At 40.1% G+C, this 19,992-nt stretch overlaps 1 protein-coding gene and 1 pseudogene across 1 annotated transcript; both read left to right on the top strand.

The window, feature by feature from the left end:
- The first annotated feature begins 9,425 nt into the window (after positions 1-9,425).
- LOC101570441 (UDP-glucuronosyltransferase 1-7-like) lies at positions 9,426-10,310 on the top strand. The gene has a single exon (XM_004637404.2). It carries the CDS (start codon positions 9,432-9,434, stop codon positions 10,308-10,310), a length of 879 nt encoding a protein of 292 aa, XP_004637461.1. The 5' UTR covers positions 9,426-9,431.
- A 2,088-nt stretch (positions 10,311-12,398) lies between these two features.
- Positions 12,399-13,307, top strand: LOC101570844 (annotated as a pseudogene).
- The last annotated feature ends 6,685 nt before the right edge of the window (positions 13,308-19,992 follow it).

Genomic DNA, 19,992 nt, shown 5'->3' on the forward strand with positions numbered 1-19,992 from the left:
GGGGCTTTTAAAACATGAAGCCACATTCTGTTTGGTAAACAAACTCATTGACACAAAACAATAATTTCAGGGTCATTGTGACCACTACCCAAACTAAATTTCCTGGGGCTTTGTTTTAGTTTCTGGTTATCTTGCACCTGAGTAAGTACCTGCAGGCAATCTTGCATAGCCCAAGGTTACAGGAAGTTAAATCCCATTTAGTTTCCTTTTGAAGTCATCTCTATAATCTAACTTTGTTTAGAGGGATTGGTTAGGTAGGAATTTTATCTAGCAAACAGCAAGTAACAGCCACTATATACTAAACAACTTAGAACAGTGGTGAGTATACATTTACAACAGAAAGCACAAGATTTACATTTATAATCTAAAATGTGAGTTGACCCATTACAACACCTCATAATTAAGCAGTCAGATTTGGCTGCCTCTGACCACACAGATGTGACTCAGAAATAATTGACTCAGTTCTATCTGGCCAGCAGTACTGTTGTAGGCAGCTGAATTAGATAGAAATATTGTAGGCAATCAGACAGGGCCAGGACTCTCAAGGAGACAAGATGGAAGACAAGGTGACTTTGCAACTTAGAAGAGACAGACACTCCCACATGGGCCACACCTCAAGACCAAGACAAAAGAGGAAGCACAGCTACATACTTCCCTAGGGATGGGCATCAGGGATTGATATTCTAAATAGGTATCAATCACCTAGAAAGATCCCAAATGAGTCATGAGTCCAACCCCCAACAGGAAGAGACCCTGTCTCGTATTCATGCCCGCTAGCTGCATGACTCACTTCCCCATTTGGTATTGGATTTAATCAATTTTACCTGAGCAATGGTGCTTGTAATCTCACTGGTTAACCATAGTTTTGTCCTACCTCGTGCTCACATGAGTTCCCATGTTCTCCATGACCTTAGACTTGCCTCACTGCATGGTTTTCCTCTGTAAAAGTCCCTGGAAGAGAAAGCTTCCCGGGGACCACCTGCTCAGGGCCCCCTCTGTAATGGGTCAACTCATGTTTTAGATTATAAATGTAAATCTTGTGCTTTCTGTTGTAAATGTATACTCACCACTGTTCTAAGTTGTTTAGTAAATACTGGCTGTTACTTGCTGTTTGCTAGATAAAATTCCTACCTAACCAATCCCTCTAAACAAAGTTAGATTACAGAAATGACTTCAAAAGGAAACTAAATGGGATTTAACTTCTTGTAACCTTGGGCTATGCAAGGTTGCCTGCAGGTACTTACTCAGGTACAAGATAACCAGAAACTAAAACAAAGCCCCAGGAAATTTAGTTTGGGTAATGGTCACAATGACCCTGAAATATTGTTTTGTGTCAATGAGTTTGTTTACCAAACAGAATGTGGCTTCATGTTTTAAAAGCCCCGTGCTTCCTGGGCTAGCTGCCTTTTGGTCCTCTCCTGTGTGAGAGCTGATTGGGGGCCCTGAGCTCAGAAATAAATGGCTTTCCAAATTCTAATCTGGCTGATCTGGTTCCTATTCTGAGTGACCCATAACACCCTCTTGTCCCTTTCTTGGGCAGGAGCTTTCTTTCCCTTAAAAAATATATTCTGCTCATAACCTCTGTTTCTAAAATTCATTCTTCAGTTTGAGAGAACATGAACTTGTCCCAGGTACCTTTTAGGTTGGGAGATCATTTTTCCTCTGTGTCATTTGGAGGTCATCCACCCGACATCAGGCTTTGCTTCCTGTATCAGTACCAGGCTCTGTGCAAATATTTGCTTTCCTAAGCTGTTTCAAGGACTATCTACTTGCAACATGGATGAGTCCTGTCAAGGTCACACTAAATCTTTTCCACTTGCTGAGCCTCTACCTCCATCCCCTGTCTTCCTGCCTCATGATAAACGACCCTCCCTCCGATTAAACTTAACCAGGATACTTCTGCTTGACAACATATGCAAAAATATATGTAGCCAAATGCAGACTAATTATGTGTGTCAACAATGATAAACCAATGCATTTTCAGCTCTGTACTTCCTGTTTTCAAAAAGTATGTAAGCTGCTGTTTTACTTTAAGCCAGGTGACTTGGAAACAGTTTCCACCCTGCCTGCCAGTGTAAATAAAGCTATTGCCTTCCAAGTGCCTCTGTGCTGCGTGTTTTCTGTCTGATATGGTTCAGATTTAGCTTATAAGCACTGTTAACCCCTGACCCTGTGGTCCTTACATGACTGTGAGCAGAAGCTGTCCAACAAGCTATCAAAATCGCTCTGACGAATCTTTCCCCATACAGACTTGGACTGGCTCTGCTTTTCTGACAGAATCTTAATGGAGAGGGGTTGGAGTCTGGGGCTGTGAGAAAGTGCTGCATTGTACACTTTCAGACTTCAAAAACCAGGGGAGAGAAAGGCCCATACTGAGTGAGGAGATGACCTAGGCCACAGCCGGGCCTTATTGGAATTTCTGCAAGTAGAGTAGGGTAACCAGTTGAGGATTGGCTAGTATGAATAATTTCAAACAATCTCTAACAATTGGCTGATGTTGTGAAGGACACCCTTCCCAGCCAGAAAGGGTTTTTTTTTTTGTTTGTTTTTTAAATTTTTAGTACAGGGTCTACAGGTTTTACTATGTAGATCAGACTCGTAGTGATTCTCCTGTGTTTAGCCTCCCAAGCGCTGGGATTAAGGTGTGTGCCACCATGCCCAGTCTCAATTGCAGTCTCAGCAAGCCCTGGGGGCGGGGCTGGCAGGGCATGCTGGGGATGGAAGCCAGCAGCTGCATTCTGCCAAAGCAGGCACTTTAGTCGGCTGAGCTATCTGGCCAGTTCTCCAGAAAGGGTTTTTTAAAAAGTGGAAATATTGCAATATAAAGACAATTTAAAAATATAAACAATATAGGAAAGTGCTTTCTTTTCTCAGTAAACACTGAGGAACAGAATAGGGGGTTATATGGTAGTCATATGTTTGCCTTTTAAAGAAGTTGCCCAGGGGGCCGGGGAGATGGCCTAGTAGAATAAGTGCTTCCCTGGCAAGTGCAAGGGCCTGAGTTCAATCCCCAGTTCCACCAAAAGTTGCCCAGGGGGTGGCACCCAGGACCTCTCGGGAGGGCTGTTTTTGAGGCAGCAGCGATGTTGCGTCCAGAACTCTGGATGGAGGTGGCCAGGAATCCTCAGCCGGGGGTTTGTTGCAAGCCCGGCACGCGGCTGGGCATGAACCATGAGCTTCATGCACCACATCCCACGGAACCGGATCTCTCCGGACAACTACAATAAGAAGGCAGCACACGCCCACACCTGCCTGGCCCAGCAAACCCGACCTGCAGGGGTACCTGCCATGCCACCGAGATGGTTCTATAGCCCCAGTCAACCCAGACTGTGAGGAGTCCGGTGAAAGCACTTGCTGGCTCTGAGCTGGAGCCATCGGGCCATCAGCTCTTCTGCTTAGAATACGAGGCGGACAGTGGAGAGGTCACATCAGTTATCATGTATCAGGTTAGATGCCCAGTCATTTTAGTCTTCCAGCTCTTCAACAGATTTGAGGACCTGCAACATAGAATTTCACTGGAACTTTGATTTGTTGGTCTGGAAATACTTTTGATGTCTCTCCTCACAGCTGAATCATCCATTTTCTGGTTTGATTATTAGAACCTAGAAAGTCCTAAAAAGTGCCGTAGGGACATAGTACCTGCACCTTGAGCCTCCCCTCTTGTCTCCTGGAAAGGGCAAGGTAGTATATACCTGTTGTGTACTTCTATGCATCTGTCCTGTGATCCTTACAAAAACCCTCTCAGGTATTTATGGAAACTCTTGGCTTTTAACCTTTTGTCTTAAGGCACTTTGCTTATCTAGTACAAATACAGTATTTTGTGCTCGAGAGAACACTGTAATTCTTACCTGATTGTTTGTGTACATCTAGTTCACTAGTCCTGCCATCAGATGTATTTGCCGATTTCAAAAATTGGTGTTTTGCCGTCAGTGAGCATCTTTCTCACAGGCTCTAGAACTGCGCAATGGCAGCTGCCTTGGACTAAGTGGGACTTTCCAGCAAGCTGATTTAGAATCAACGTGGACGTTATATGTTCTTGGCTAAAAGTCATATTAAAAACAGGGCCTGCTGGTCCCTTCACCTAAGGTGATCCTGGATCTTAAGGCCTTGTGTTTCCTGGGCTACAGTGGCTGATGTTACTGATAGAAGCAAGCTGGTGTGCAAGCCTTGGGCCAGGTATGGTGCCACACCTTTGTACTCAGGAGGCTGAGGCAGGAGGATCACCAAAAGTTCAAGGGCTCCATAGTGAGTTCAAGGCCAACTTGCACTACATAGTGATAACCTGTCTCAGAAAAAAAAGAAAAAGAAAGAAAACACAGAGGAATAAGCACAGATGACTCTCCTACCCCTCAGCCCTTTGGAATAACCACCAGGAATATTGACAGTTGTTTGAAACATTTTACCTCTAAATTCTTGCCCTGCCTCTGAGGAATCACGAGGCCAGATAGCCACAGGCGCCCATCCCTGTTACCCTAGAAGTTGGAATTTTACTAGAAGTCAGAACCTCTTGAATGAATGGTTCCTTTGACTCATCAGAGCCAATACAACAGGAGTCTGGTGGCACTGGCCGTGTCATGGTGCTAGATATAAAAAGCCATACATTTTGCTTCCTCATTTCATGTTTCTGCTGTTGGGGTGAATAAAATGAAGTGTGCCAATTAAAACATAAATAAACAAATAAATAAAAGAAGTTGCCCAATAATGTCTCCAGGTAGCAGTACCACTGCTCAGGCCCCTGGAGGCATCTGCACACCCAGCTCTTTCTTCTGTGTGTTTACTGACACTTGATATGGTCAACCTTTGCATTTTTGGCATTTTACTGGGTTAAACTTCAGGTTTACTTTTAACCGTGAATGCGATTGTGTGCCTTTTCACCTTCCATATCATTTCCTGTGTCTATGCAAATCTTTGCTCACTTAAAACACGTTTTTCCTCATTATTGAGTTTTTAAAAGTTTTAAAAATGTATTCTGGATGTAAGTGTTGTGGGTCACTCAGCATAGGAACCTGATTAGCCAGATTGAAATTTGAATGGAGCCTTTTATTTACTGAGCTCAGGTCCATCAGCCGTTTCTCACATAGAAGGCTGATCCGCACCCAAACGTAGGTAGCAGCGGCTATTTATAACAGATATCACATCCAGTTTGGTAATTGAATTTGTTATCTAGCACAAAACAACAGAAACTACATTTATTTGACACAGCTGCAAACTGTAACTAAAGGGTCTTTTATAGCTTAGTGATGTGTATATTTTTATAAGATACATCTTAAGCTGACCACGTTAAAGGAGATGGTTAGGGAGGGAGTTTGTTTCAGCTTGTTGCCTTGACAATGAACACTTATTTATTGTTAAACAGCCTTGAGCCAAGAGGGAGAATATATTTCTTAGAATAGATAACAGGAAGCACAACAGTTTTTAAATAATTTTCCACAGTTAAGGCACAAAATTCTGTTAACCTTTTATAGTAAGTCATTAACTAGATATATGCTTGGCAAATATTTTTCTCCAAATCTGTGGATTTTTTTTTTTAATAAACTTTTTTTTTTTTTTTTTTTTGAAATGGTTGTACCATGTAGTTCAGGCTGGCCTTGAAGTCACTATGTAGCCCAGGCTGGCCTTGAACTTGCAGCAATCCTTCTGCTTTAGCCTCTTGTGTGCTGGTATTACAGGAATGTGCTGCTTTGTAGATAGCTTTGCAGAATCTGTACCAACCAGATAAGAAATGCGAGCTCTAAGGAGTTTGCGAGGCGACTTACTTTATTGCTGCTAGTGGGCTGACAGGAATGCAATTCCAAATCATCAACTCCAAATCAAGGCCAAGCAGGATCTTACATAGGTTTTTACAAGCAGGCTTACAAAAGCTGACAGGGAGTTACCACATAGTTGGTTACATAAACTGTTTAGTCATCCAGGCAGATTTGCTTGGGGATTGATTTTGGCTACAAGAGGTCATTTATCATTTATTAAGGATGACAAAGAGTAGGTGCCAAGTGAGGGGTAGACTTGATTAAAGCATGTCCTTGACTGGGCCAGTCTGTCTCATGTGGGAAGACCTTGAAGCAGGCTAGCAAGCAGGTTATGTTTTCAGGCCTTGGTGCAACTGCTTACAGTCAAACAGAACTTACATATATATGTATTTTTTCTTTATTTTATTTTATTGAGAAACAAATATGAATGAGAAAGTTTCAAAGCTGATTAATAGGACAGTTTCAATAGTCAATACATTGTACATCAAACAGAACTTATATAGCTGACGTAATTATACTACTAATTTCTTTTGCTTCATTGAAAAGATTGGATTGTGCTTATACTGGTTGATTACTTTCGCATGTCTATATCTTATAATCTGAGCAACTACTTTGAAGACAATAATATGCAATTATCTTTAAGCTTCAGTCAGTGTAAACAGTTAAGGATAACTGAGTTTCTATCTATGAAGCTGCTAGCTTTTAAAATTTGGTCTTATACCACCATGCTTAGCCTTAATAAAGTTTTTTAAAGAACAGATTTATATTTACAGCAAGGTTGCAAAAACTAGTACAGAGATTCCCCAAACATCCAGTTTCCCCTACTTTTAAAATATTGTTACCTTGACACACTTGTCACAACTCATGAAAAAATATCGATATACTGAGATGAACTGAAGCCCATATCTTATTCCCATTTAATTAGTTTTCACCTAATGTCCTTCTTTCACAAGATGCTATTCAAAATATCACATTGCCCTTGATCATATTGGTTCCTTAGCTCCTCCAAACTACGCTGTGATGTTTTCTCAGAATTTCCTTGCTTTTAATAACTGACTGGCAATTTTGAGGAGTACTGGTTAGGTATTCTGTGGAATGTTCCTTGCTTTGGGTTTTCTGAAATAGATAATTATAACTGTAACCATAACTACAACTATATATATATTAACCATGGTTAGGCTTGGCTTATAGTTTTTCTGGAGGAAAATCACAGAGGCAGTGTATTTTCTTGCTTATAGATATCTGATTGTCAAACAAATTATCTTTTTTTCCATTGAAATGCCTTTGCAATTTTGAAGACAAGATGAAAGGAGAAGAGAAAGGAAGAGGAAGAGGAAAAAATTGTTCATTATGTGCACACTTATTTCTAGACTTTCTGTTCTGTTCCACCGATCTATTCATGAATCATTTGATCACGATGGTGTGTCAGTAATTGTTCATTAGAGAAACAGATGTAATACAAGATATATAAATATTATTACAACGACCTGTAAGGTAGGGTTACAATTACCACCTACAGAGTCAGGTGTGGAAAAATGGAAAACAGTTGTCTATACACCAGAGATCCAAAGGGTCCCGTCAAAAGGCACAGGCCTGGAGCTCACTGTAGTGTCCTGTGAGGGTAGCTGCTGCTAGGCTACTTGGTTCCCTCCAGCTGCAAGAAATTCTCAAAATGGCTGCTCCCATGGTGGGCAAGGCGGGGTCCTGAGGACCAGCTCTGGTGGATTGCTTCTCCACTTTTTAACTCTGACATATATGTTTTGTTTGATCTTCTTCTAGTATTCTTCAAGAATCTTCTTTCAAATTCATTTTCTGTGGTTTATGTCCCTCTCCTATAAGTCTCTCCAGTGTAACTCCTCTACTTAGACATGTCAGATCACCTTGCTTCTGTTTTCTTTAATACATTTTGGGGAATCAATATTCTTCTTCAATGTTTGGTAGACTGCATCAGTGAGTTTATATGGAGTTGAAATTTTATGTGTGGGGAAGTTTGAACTCTTTCTTTCTTTCTAGTGCAAGGTCCTGAGTTCAATTCTGGTCCTGAAGTCTGAATTTAATTTTAACTTAAAATATGTAGGTTATTTCTATGCAAGTTAAGTGTGAGCCAGGCCGAGCCAAAGCTGCTTTATTTATTTATTTATTTATTTATTTATTTATTTATTTTGGCGGAACCGGGGATTGAATTCAGGCCCTTGTGCTTGCTAGTCTAAGCAGGTTATTGATTTGCTTTTATGTAAACTCTGGTAGGTACGTTCTCAGAAGGAATTTGTCCACTGTCTTCCAGTTGTTGAATTTATTGGCATAAATCTGCCATATTCTCTCTCTCTCTCTTTTTTTTTTTTTTTTTTTTTCGGAACTGAGGATTGATCTCAGACCCTTGCACTTGCCAGGGAAGCACTTATTCCACTAAGCCAACTCCCCGGCCCCTCATATTCTGTTATTATAATATCAATAGAACATGTGTGATATTCCCGCTTGTGCTCCTATCAAGGATTCTGTTCGTAGGATGCTTTTCAGAACTTGCTCATAATGCAATGTGGAAACTTGGCTAATGTCGTAGAGTTGAATGCAGTGAATATTCCTAGTGTGCCTTCTCTGCAGGGCAGGGTATGGGGCTCGTGGGAAGAGGGGAAATACAATCAAGTCATTTCCTCCAATCTGAAGGATTAGTCAGTAGAGTGTTGGGGACAAACAGATTCCTGAAGACGGGCCCTGGTGTGATCAGATGAGCTCACATCTGAGCTCTCATCCTCTCCTAAGAATGCAACGGAACCCCAGCACCACATGCTGTGCTGGTCCTGGCCCTGGGTACACCAAACTGGCAACAGAGACTAGGTGCAGTGGCACACACCTCTAATTCCATAATTGAGGAGACTGAAAATAGGAGGATCACTACAAGTCCATGAAGGGTAGTGAGACCCTGTACCAAATACATAAATGAGGAAAAAAAAAAAAAATGCCAGGGCACAGAAGCAAGAAAGAGGTGTCTAGCAGAATGATCTGGCCAGTTGTGTTCAAGTGACCACCCATGGAGTTAGATGTATCAAGAAGAAAACAATGTAAAATAGATGATGGTCAGATTCCATCAAATGCCCTGGAATGTAGATGGGCTGTCAGTCTCATTTCAGCATTAGAGAGGACTTAGGTTGGAAATGAGAAAAAAAATCCTGCAGAAAGTAAACAAGTAAGTAGCAATGCTTTTTCATGCCTGAGTTGCTAATTAGGAAGCTTTGTTCACTCCCAGTGGGCAGATCAAAGGGAAAGATTTTCCAGTGCTTCCCTGGAGGTTAGCTTACTGATTGCTGCTTGAGGAAAGAGCTTTTGGTGATCTGAAGAAGAAATTCAAATTTCACTTGAGGACAAATTCTAGAAATGCAAGCTTTATTTAGGCTTATTTTACTTATATCTCAATCCTCAAGATTCAAACACATTGCACAATAACCCAATGTCTAAATCCACATTGCAACATATACCACGAATATTTCCCCCCAAAAGTTCAAAAGCTGTTCTTATCTGAAGGTCATAAAAATCATACTGCACCCAATTCTAGCAATGACTTTATGAGTATGACTTTATGGATGTGTTGTACAAGCTATATTTGTGCCTGTATTTCTCATTCCCTCCTGCTGCACTTCACACCAGCCGAGAGTCTGAGCAGCTGGGAGGCTCTGGGCTGCGGTCCCCATGGCTCCTTCATCTTCACCCATCCTTCTACCTCTGTACCAGTATCTGCTGCTGGTATCCAGCTTTGCCCAGGCAGGCAGGCTGCTGGTGGTGCCAATGGACGGGAGCCACTGGTTCACCATGCATTTGGTGATTAAGAAACTCATTGAGAGAAAGCACGAGGTGGTTGCGGTCATGCCAGAGGTGAGTTGGCACATGGGACAATCAATGAATTTCACAGTGAAGCACTATGCAACCTCCTATGCTCTGGAGGAGTTAAACCGGGAGTTAAAGATTTTCACAGATGCTGCATGGGAGAGGAAGGAAGAAAATATGTTTCATACATTGGTTTTTACGAAGAAAGGTTTGGACATGCTGTTTTCACACTGTAGAAGTTTGTTTAACAACAAGACCTTAGTGGAATACTTAGAGGAGACTCATTTTGACGCAGTGTTTATGGATCCTATGGAGCCATGTGGCTTAATTGTGACCAAGTACTTGTCCCTGCCCTCTGTGATCCTCACCCGGGGACTCTACTGCCATAGCATTGAAGAGGGCACACAGTGCCCTGCTCCTCCGTCCTATGTTCCCAGAATTCTCTCACAGTTCTCAGATGCCATGGATTTCAAAGGGAGAGTACAGAACTATATTGCCCGCTTTGGGGAGCATTTAATTTGTCCATATTATTTCAAGAAAGTCTTAGAAATTGCCTCTGACATTCTCCAAACACCCGTCACAGCATATGACCTCTTCAGCCACACATCGATCTGGTTGTTGCGCACAGACTTTGTTTTCGACTATCCCAAGCCTGTGATGCCCAACATGGTCTTTGTTGGTGGGATCAGCTGCCACAAGGGAAAGCCCTTGGCTGAGGTTCGTTCTCTCTCCTTTGCTATGTAGGATAAATTGGCTGCACATTCACTAAAAGGTAACTTACTTAATTGTGATTTGTTATTTATTATGATCCTGAGAATTGAGGCCGGGGTCTTTGCCCTGAGATACATCCCCTTGTTCACTATTTATTTTCATATAGGGTCTTGCTAAATGGCTGGGCTGAGGGCAAGTTTATATTGTTGCTTTAGCCTCACAGAGTAGGATTGGAGGTGTGCATGTCCAAGCCTGGATTTTGTCACTTTCACATATTGTATTTGTGTTTTCTTCCTGGTTTAATGAACTGCTTTGAGCCAGTTCATTTAATTGTTGACCAGCAAATTTTGTAAAGCTGTGTTGTTGTCATAGGTGCATGTACTGTTATGGGTCAACTCTGCATAGGAACCAGATCAGTCAGATAGAAATTTGAATAGAGCCTCTTATTTACTGAGCTCAGGTCCGTCAGCCACTTCTCTTGCAGGAGAAGGCAGATCGGCCCCAAACGTATGTAGCAAGAGGGTATTTATAACAGAAATCACATCCAGTTTGGTAAGCAAACTTGTTATCTAGTACAGAACAACAGAAACTGCATTCATTTGACACAGCTGCAAACTGTTCGTAACTAAATGGTCTTTCACAGCTTAGTGATAAGTGCATATTTTTACAAGATACATCTTAAGCTGACTACATTACAGGAGATGGTTGGGGAGGGAGTTTGTGTTAGCTTGCTGCCTTGACAAGAAACAGTTATTTATTGTTGAACAGCCTTGAGCCGAAAGGTAGAACACATTTCTTAGAGCAGATAACAGGAAGCACAAGGGGTTTTTATAATTTCCAACAGTGAAGGCACAAAACTCTATTAACCCTTTACATGTACAACTGACATAAGGGCATGCAGTTTACAGGCTACATTTTAATTATTATTTTTACAAAGATTGTGAAGAGTAGAGTAAGAAATGAAACCTTTCTTTCTTTAAAAGTATTTTTCATGAATTTATTTTGTTTAAAAGATTTTTTGTTTTTGGTGCCACTGGGTCCTTCTGTATGCTAGCTAAGTGCTCTATCACTGAGCCATGCCCCCAATCTAGAGTGTTCCTTTATATAAATCTTCTGTTACTCTTTGTAGGAAGTGCTGTTAATTTTAAATGTATCTTTTCTAATTTTTTTATTACTTAGCAATATGCGCAGAGCTCATGCAAATTCTCCTGTCTACCTTATTATAATAAAATATAGTCACAGGATGGATATATTCTTTCTCTCACTTTTTTATATATTAAAAATCATTGACATCTTAGACCCCAATATAGATTTGACATATTCTTTCAGTATTTGCAGTCTTACCTGAGATGTATCATAGATTTTTTTTTTAACCAACCAATATTGTTATTTATAGTTTTCTCATCTTTTGCTAGTATAAACAAGACCAGACTAAAAATTATGTAATTTATTCTTTAAACAGAAATATTTCTAAAGTTGGGTTTTGAGCTTAGTATGGCAGTGTCCTAGGAGGAGAATTGCTGGATCTAATGGTGCACTCAGATTATGTTTTATTTATTTATTTATTTATTTATTTATTTGTTTATTTATTTATGTGTGTGGTCAGCTCAGCCCACTAGGGGGCAGGGCTGTCTGGCATGTGGTGCTGGGGGATTGAACCGCGGTCCCTGTGCTTTGCTAAGCTTGTTCTAAGTAGGTGCTTTAGACCACTGAGCCATCTCACCAGCCCCAGATTATGTTTTAATAGATTTGAGAAACTCCTTTCAAAACCTCATATAAGCTCACACCTATGTAAACAATATATCAAAGTTACAGCCTTCCTTTTTTTTTTTTGTATTTTAGGTTAGGTTCTACAGGGTGTTCAGGGTCTCACTACTAGATTGGACTTGTAGTGATCCGCCTGTTTACAGCCTCCCAAAAGCTAGAATTACAGGCGTGTGCCACCATGCCCAATCACAATCTCTCAGTGTGCCTCAGGGCGGGGCAGCAAGACAAGCCCAGGATGGAAGCCCGGCTGCTGAGCCTGCCTAAGCAGGCACTTTAATACGATGAGCTATTTGGCCAGCCCTAAAATTTTAAATTGTTTTGATCAGTTCCAATAAATGAAAGCAGACTGTGCTCATGGGCCAAGGTCGCCTCAGCAGCGATGGGGAAAGGCAGAGCCACCAGGTGATCACCGACCAGCGCACTCTACCCGAATGCAGTGAAGGACGGGAGAGCGGGGACACGGGGGCCTGGGACCCTGGGCAGCGGAGCCCACCTGAAGGAAAAAGGTCGAGCGGAAGCTGGGTCAGCAAGAATGTCACTGCTTCTATTGGTGTCCATTTTCCTATCTGCAGCTTTTGTTATGCTTTTGGTATATAAAAAGTTTTCTCAGCTTAGTGAAGAGGAAAGACTGAATACTAAAGTTCCCAAAGATATGGATGATGCCAAGGCTCTAGGCTAAGTTTTATCCAAATATAAGGACACCTTTTACGTACAAGTACTTGCAGCTTATTTTGCTACATATATTTTCTTGCAAATATTTGCTATTCCAGGCTCTATAGGTCTCAGCATTCTCTCAGGGTTCCTGTATCCCTTTTCCCAAGCCTTGTTTCTTGTTTGTTTGTGTTCTGGACTTGGTGCTTCATTCTGCTACATGCTCGATTTAGTTGGTTGACCAGTTGTATACAAACATGTAACAGAGAAAGCAGTACAATTGTCACAGCAGGTTGAACGTCATAGAGAACATCTCATCGATTACATTACATTTTTGAGAATAACACCATTTCTGCCTAATTGGTTTATTAATGTTACATCTCCTGTGATAAGCATGCCATTGAAAGTTTTTTTTATCTGCACTTTTTTAGGTGTTGCTCCTCCCTCTTTTGTAGCAATTTAGGCAGGAACAACATTGTACCAGCTGACGACAGCAGGGGAAGCTGTTTCCTGGAACTCAGTATTTATTTTGATGGTTTTGGCTGTTCTTTCTATTCTTCCAGCCATGTTAAAAAAACAAAAACCAAAAAACTAAAACAAAAATTTGAGTGAAAAATTGTAGGTTTTAAGTATCCCATATCATTGTCATCGTCATCATTGTCATCTCAGGATTAGCAGATGCATCCATTTATGGTTTTTCTTTTTTCTTTTTCTTTTCTTTTTTTTGGAACCTGGGATTGAACTCAGGCTCTTACACTTGCCAGGGAAGCACTTATCCTATGGAGCCATCTCCCCAGCCCCCTCTTTTTTCTGTCTTCCAGTGCTTGGGATCAAATCCAGGGCCTTGTGCATGCTAGGCAAGTTTTCTGCCACTGAGCTGTATGCCCAGCCTCTTTGTGCTTTTAAATCACCTTTTTAGTTATTGAAGCAACAAATTTGTGAGTAAAACTCTCATCAGTTAAAATAATATATTTAAGAGACAAAGGGGAGAAACGAGTAAGAATGGAAATTCATGTACTATGAAAAGTGCTGTCATCAGCAGTTACAATAGACATGTTACTGTAGTAAAGGAGCTTAGGTAGAAACTGAGTAGTAGTGAATGAAACGCTTTGTCCAACTGATACTTTCAATTTAATATTTTTCTCTCATATCTAATAAGTAAAATAGAAAGTGGTGTCGTTCTTATCGTTAGCCTTCTTTCAGAGCACATAAATGGGTGGGTTAACTAAAGCTTAAATAAGATTTACATTTTCATTCTTTTTCTCTTCGAGGTAATTTATTTAGAGGTTGTATCTTCACAGACCACCATATATGGAAAGGGTATCAAGTTATCTATTAGTGTTTCATTTTTATTCTGTTTTAAATTTTCATCATGGATTAATCTGTAATTTAAGTTCTAGCGATTTCTGTTTTTATTATTCTTTCCTAGTTCATATATAAAATGGAGATTACATGATAACCATTTTTTTGAACCAAAACTGATTTATTTATCAAAGTAAAATACTTTTAAGCATATATGAAAGTGCAAAATGACTGATTTTTTTTTTTTTTCAATAAAGAGATCGGGCCGGGGAGATGGCTCAGTAGAATAAGCACTCAGAATCAAGAATATTACCATTAACTAAGCAGCAATGGTATTAAAAATAAATGAAAGATTATTGTGATTCTGGAACCTAGCCAGTCTGTCAGTTTTAGCCTGGAACAGTGGTGCACGCCTGTAAGGCCAGCCCTTGGGAGGTTGAGACGGGAGGATCACCATGAGTTCAAGGCTGGCCTGAACCACATAGTGAGTTCAAGGGCAGCCAAACTGTAAAATTTACCTATCTCCAAAATACTATAAAAAATAGTAAAAAGTCATAAAGTACTCTGTCACTGCTTTTTTACCCCAAGGTTGTCATTATGTTGAAAAGTCCTTTAGCTGTGAGAGAAATCCTTATATGTTTCATTGTGAGAAGTGAGATCACCTCAAAGCCTCACTCTGCTACAGAATGTGGACTGATTCATTTTTTTTTTCTATTACAGTATTAACAAATAGGTTCATTGTAAGTATAAAGAAAATATATTGATTAATATAGTAGTCTTATGTCACCTGGACCTTTGTGTAAAATTATTTATTATTTCTAGTAAGATTTTATTCTTTTCTTATTCACTAGAGGCTGAGTTATAAAGCTTTTATTATTATTATTATTTTTTTTTTTTTGCGGAACCAGGGATTGAACTCAGAGCCTTGCACTTGCTAGGGAAGCACTTATTCCACTGAGCCATCTCCCCGGCCCCACTTTTATTATTTTTACAAATGAATTTAAACAGCCTTTTGAGACAAAGCACACAAATATTACTGTGTAAAATGCAACTGAGTCAGTTTTTATCAAACTTTGAAAAAGAAAAGAGCCTGGACTCAGGAGACCCCTCACTGTTCACTGTGGTGTATGTCCATAGGACTTACTCTATTCTCAGAGTATTCACTCCACCCTCACCATAGATGCTTGTCCTCTGCTAATTCCTCCTCCTGTTAGAAAATTGTAGCTCTCACTTTAGGCAGGATGTATTTTGTTCTCCCAAGAGAACAGCTGTGCTCTGTGGGCTCCTCCCAGACTGTCAAGAACCCTGCAGCAGACTGTACCTGAACATAACTGGTGGCCTGTGTTCATGGAGTCACAGCTGGCCCTAGGCCGGAGGTGATTTCCAGCCTCCCCCACCCTCCCCCCTGCCCCCTGCCATCCCGTTTTGGTGCTGGGCATCGAGCCCAGGGCCTCACGAATGCTAAGCATGTGGTGGTGGTGAGCCTATGGCATGCGTGCTGCAGCAGGCTGTTTGTTATTACTGAAAGCTCTAAAAGGTTCACCTCTATAGCCTGGTCCCTTCAGCTGCACATGGAAGCCAGGTGCCTAGAAATGGCTACAAAAGCATGCCCTCTGCGGTGGGAGGCAAGCTGGCTGTCCACGAAGCTGACACTAAGAGAGTGAAGCAGTTCCCTTAATGTTTTCTTGAGTGTAATATATCTAAGACTTAACAACTGCAATATAAAATGTAATAAATTTTACTGAGATACTTAAAAAATAAATGAAAGCAGACCATTTGTGGTCTTATAATAGTATATTAAGTATTCTTATTAATTTGAAAGATATTGACATGTTTTTGCTTTTATTTCTATGTTTTTAAAAAAATATTTATTTATTTATTTATTTATTTATTTATTTTGTGTGTGTGTGTGTGTGTGTGTGTGTGGCCAGCTCAGCCCACCTAGGGGTGGGTCTGGCTGGCATGTGGTGCTGGAGGATCGGACCATGGTCCCTGTGCTTTGCTAAGCTTGTTCTAAGTAGGTGCTTTAGACCACTGAGCCATCTCACCAGCCCTATTTCTATGTTGGAGTAGCATTCCTTTGTACTAATTCAGAAACTACAGTATTTCCATAAATACAATTTTGTACTTTATATATCACTCATTAAAGTTTATTCCTAGCATTTTAATATTTTGAACCTATGATGCACAGGGCCATTCTGATGTATTTCTTTCTTGCAGTGGTTATTGGCTATTAAGGTATAAATGTGGTGTTTGTGCATTTATCTCATATGTAGTCTTATTACTAATTTCTTTCATAAGTTTGTAAAATTCATTAAGTATATACCATCATTTGTGACATTTCTCTTCCTTAGTATTTATACGTTTACTTTCCCTTAGTGGATTGTATTCCTCCAAAACATTGCAGAATAATATTGTTGGTCCAGGCAGTTTCTTTTGGGATTCAATCATTTCCACTAAGAGAGTAGTCTCCTTGACCAATGTCTAGTCACTAAATTCTGATGAAATATCTTGTGACTTATTTCAGATTTTATTTGGGAAAATTTAGTCATTTTATCAGATGTTCTGCTTTTTTATATATCAGAATACCTCACGACAGAGTCTGATTTTCTTACATATTCCATATAATTGGCAAGAGTGACATTATAGCCAGCCAAAGTCCAAAACAAAATATTTTCCTTCTAAAAGGCTGGGAGATTGCAGTTGTATATGTGTTAAAAATTAGGTCTGCTCCAAAATTTAAACAACTAGTCCAAAGTGGGCATCTGAGATGAACAGACACTTCTCAGCTGAACAAACACAAACAGCAAATAAATATCTGGAAAAATGTTTATGAGCACTGGTCATTTGAGAGATGCAAATTAAAGCAACACTGAGAGTCCATCTCACCTGAGAAAGAATGACTATTATCAAGAAATCAACTAATAATAAATGCTGGAGGGATGGTGGGGGAAAGAAACCCTTCTTCACACTGTTGGTGGGAGTGTAGACTGGTGTAACCTCTGTGGAAATCATTGTGGAGATTTCTCCAAAAACTAGAGTTAGAGGTCCTATTTAACCCACCTGCTCCCCTTTTGGGTATCTTCCCAGAAGAATTAAAAACATCATGGCAAAAACCAATGTATTTGCACCCACGCTTAGCATCTCAGTTTGTAATAGTTTGATCTTGGAAAGAACCCACATTCTTATCAGCTGAGGAATGGATAGAAAAGATGTAGTCTTTTTATATAGTGGAGTACTACTCAGCCATAAAGCAGGATAAACTACAGACTTTTGTAGGTAAATGGATGCGACTAGAGACCATACTCAAAGGTGAAAAAAACCAGATGCACATGTGTAAGCATTGTGTTGTCTCCCTAGTATGAGAAACTGAAAGAGTAAATAAGATCCAAAATGTATAATGGATATATGTAAAATGGAAAGAAACTTCAAAAGGAAAGAGAAACTGGGATGGGGGAGAGGAGAAAAGAAGGGAGAGAATATATATGATAGTTAAATTAGTTATATTTCTAATTTCTTTTAGTTTGTTGAAAGCAAAGGTTGTGTAAATATTGTTTAGATGATTAAATGTCCACATCTTGTACACTGAATAACAAACGTAAAGATAACACTATGCAATGCATTAACCATTGTTATTCTCCTGTTACCTTGTTTTGAATTTTTTTCTCTTTAAATAAAAAATATGTCGCACAAAAAATTAGGTCTGGATTTCTACTCTTGGTGAGACCAGATAAGGCAGAGGATCTAAGGTGTTCAGTTATTCAAAGGACTTGTCTCCCCTCTACCATCCACCATTAAAAGGCTGGAGGTTGCCCACACCTCTTGCCCTGTTCTTTTTTTTATTAACTTTATTGAAAATCAGTCATTACATATCATATTAAAAATTGTAGACAAATATTGAAATGTGAAAGATATAAGATGTAGAAGAGTGATTTTTAGAGAAATATTTCTGAAATGAATACATCGCATATTAATAGATTGACACTGTAAATAAATTATTTACAAACATAAATGAATATAACAATAAACACTGTTCAAAATAAAAATGAAGACGAAAGAAATCACAGATCAGTCATATAATAGTTCACTCTGTGTCAAAATCAAGAAACTTATATTCATATAATTACAATTCTCAAAGTAGAAAGGGGTAGGCAGTAAATATTTAAACATTTAAGATTTCTGAATTTAGTTGAACTTATAACACCACATTTCCAAGAAAAATGAACCTTTCGAACAAGAAATTTGAATAAAATCATACCAAGATACACACAAATGAAATTGTCCAAAACTTATTGTAAAGAAAAAATGTTTAAAGCATATACATAAAAAATATTAGCTATTGAAGAACAAAATTAACTAGCATCTTATTCCACATTAGAAAGAAAAAAAAAAGACCAAGTGTATAAGAAACTAGACTAATTAAAGGACTGAAAGAAAGAAAAAAATCTGTCCTCTCTGAATTTTATACTTAGCAAACATACCTTTGAAAACTAAAAGTAAAATATTTTCCAGTTATACAAACTTGAAATATCCTAATACCTCCAGATGTAGCATGCAGGAAATAACAGAGAGCATAATTTGAAACCTTGCCCCTTTCTGTGCATATTGAGAGTCTACAGTTTCCTGGGCTCGCAGTGAGTTCAGAGGGGCTCCTTGGAGGGGCTTAATAATACAGAGGTTATTTATGATTTTGTGCCGCCCGTCATAGGGACCTGAGTAGGCCCCAGAGTTCTGCAGTAGTTGGTGAGTTCCCGCAGAAGTGATAACTGGGTCCTGCGGGAAGAAAGCTGTCTCAGTCCATATAACTCAGGGCAGCCTCAGCTGTGGGGATCTGGGCTGGGATGCCTTCACCCAGGGTGAAAGATCTGTGCTTCTCTGATTTCTCTCAAATGCATGTGCCTTCTAGTTTCTCAAACTGCAACATTCCTCCTTTTTTTTTTTTTTTGATTGTAACATTCCTCCTTCTAAGGGGCCCTCATGCCCACTGTTCCCACTGGAACTTATCACATGGGTAGCATGTGTTCCTCCTCTGATCTCCATCATGTGTATTCTGATTCCACACACTCCAACTCTGTGAATGCAAGAAGCACAGTTGTCTTCATGGCATCATATCTCAGCACCTGCTAGTGCTGGAAGGATGAACACACAGCTGGAGTAGAGAAGTGTGCCTCAGTGTCTGGGCCTCAGAAGGTGAGGAAGAAAGACACTTTCTTCATGTCACTCCTCAGCCAACATACCTTGCCGTTCCCACGAACAGTCCAAGGAGGTTTGCAGTACAGGGGCATAAGGTCTCCCTTTTATTCTCTTCCTCAGAGACTTCCAGAACAGATGGAGCAGGTAGAGCCTCCAGGTGCCTTTGACTTACCCTGCCTGCAGTCTCTGTCCCCAAGACATGAAGTGTCCATCCGCAAATCCCTAAAGTGAGGCCAGGTGTGGATCACTGGTGTTTCTACATGTTGGCCTCACTTGCCTTCAGTGCGCTCTGAGAACATAAGAAGCATGACACAGCCCTCCATGGACCCGGCCAGGCACTGATGTGGCCCCTGTGGTTGCCACTCCATCAGCTAGCTCTCCAAGTCTTCCATCATCTTGTCTTCCTGGACTCAGTGAAGTATATGAAGGAATCCCTCATCCCTCTTTCCTCCCGCTCCCCTGTCACTTTACAAAGCTTTGTATAAGATTTCTTTTTTGTCTCCTTGCCAATTAATCTTTCTTTCTGTGGCTTCTTCAGCATGAACTCTGCCACAGAGGATCCGACAAGAAAGGGCTCCCTGCTCTTCCTCACAGAGGGTGTCAGTAATTAATAAAGATGGCAGGGGCATGTCCTCTGTTCTGGTTTTGACAGTGAAGTACTTCCTGGGCTTAGTCTATGCCTCACAGTGAATAAACAAATCACCGTGAGTGGGTCGGCATATGCATTTTCCATGGTAATCATTTCCAGCCATCACAACATTAATAACACAAATCATGCCTTAAAACTAACTTCAAAGTACAA

This window comes from Octodon degus, unplaced genomic scaffold, assembly GCF_000260255.1.
Source record: "Octodon degus isolate 3935 unplaced genomic scaffold, OctDeg1.0 scaffold00089, whole genome shotgun sequence".
NCBI classification, from domain to species: domain Eukaryota; kingdom Metazoa; phylum Chordata; class Mammalia; order Rodentia; family Octodontidae; genus Octodon; species Octodon degus.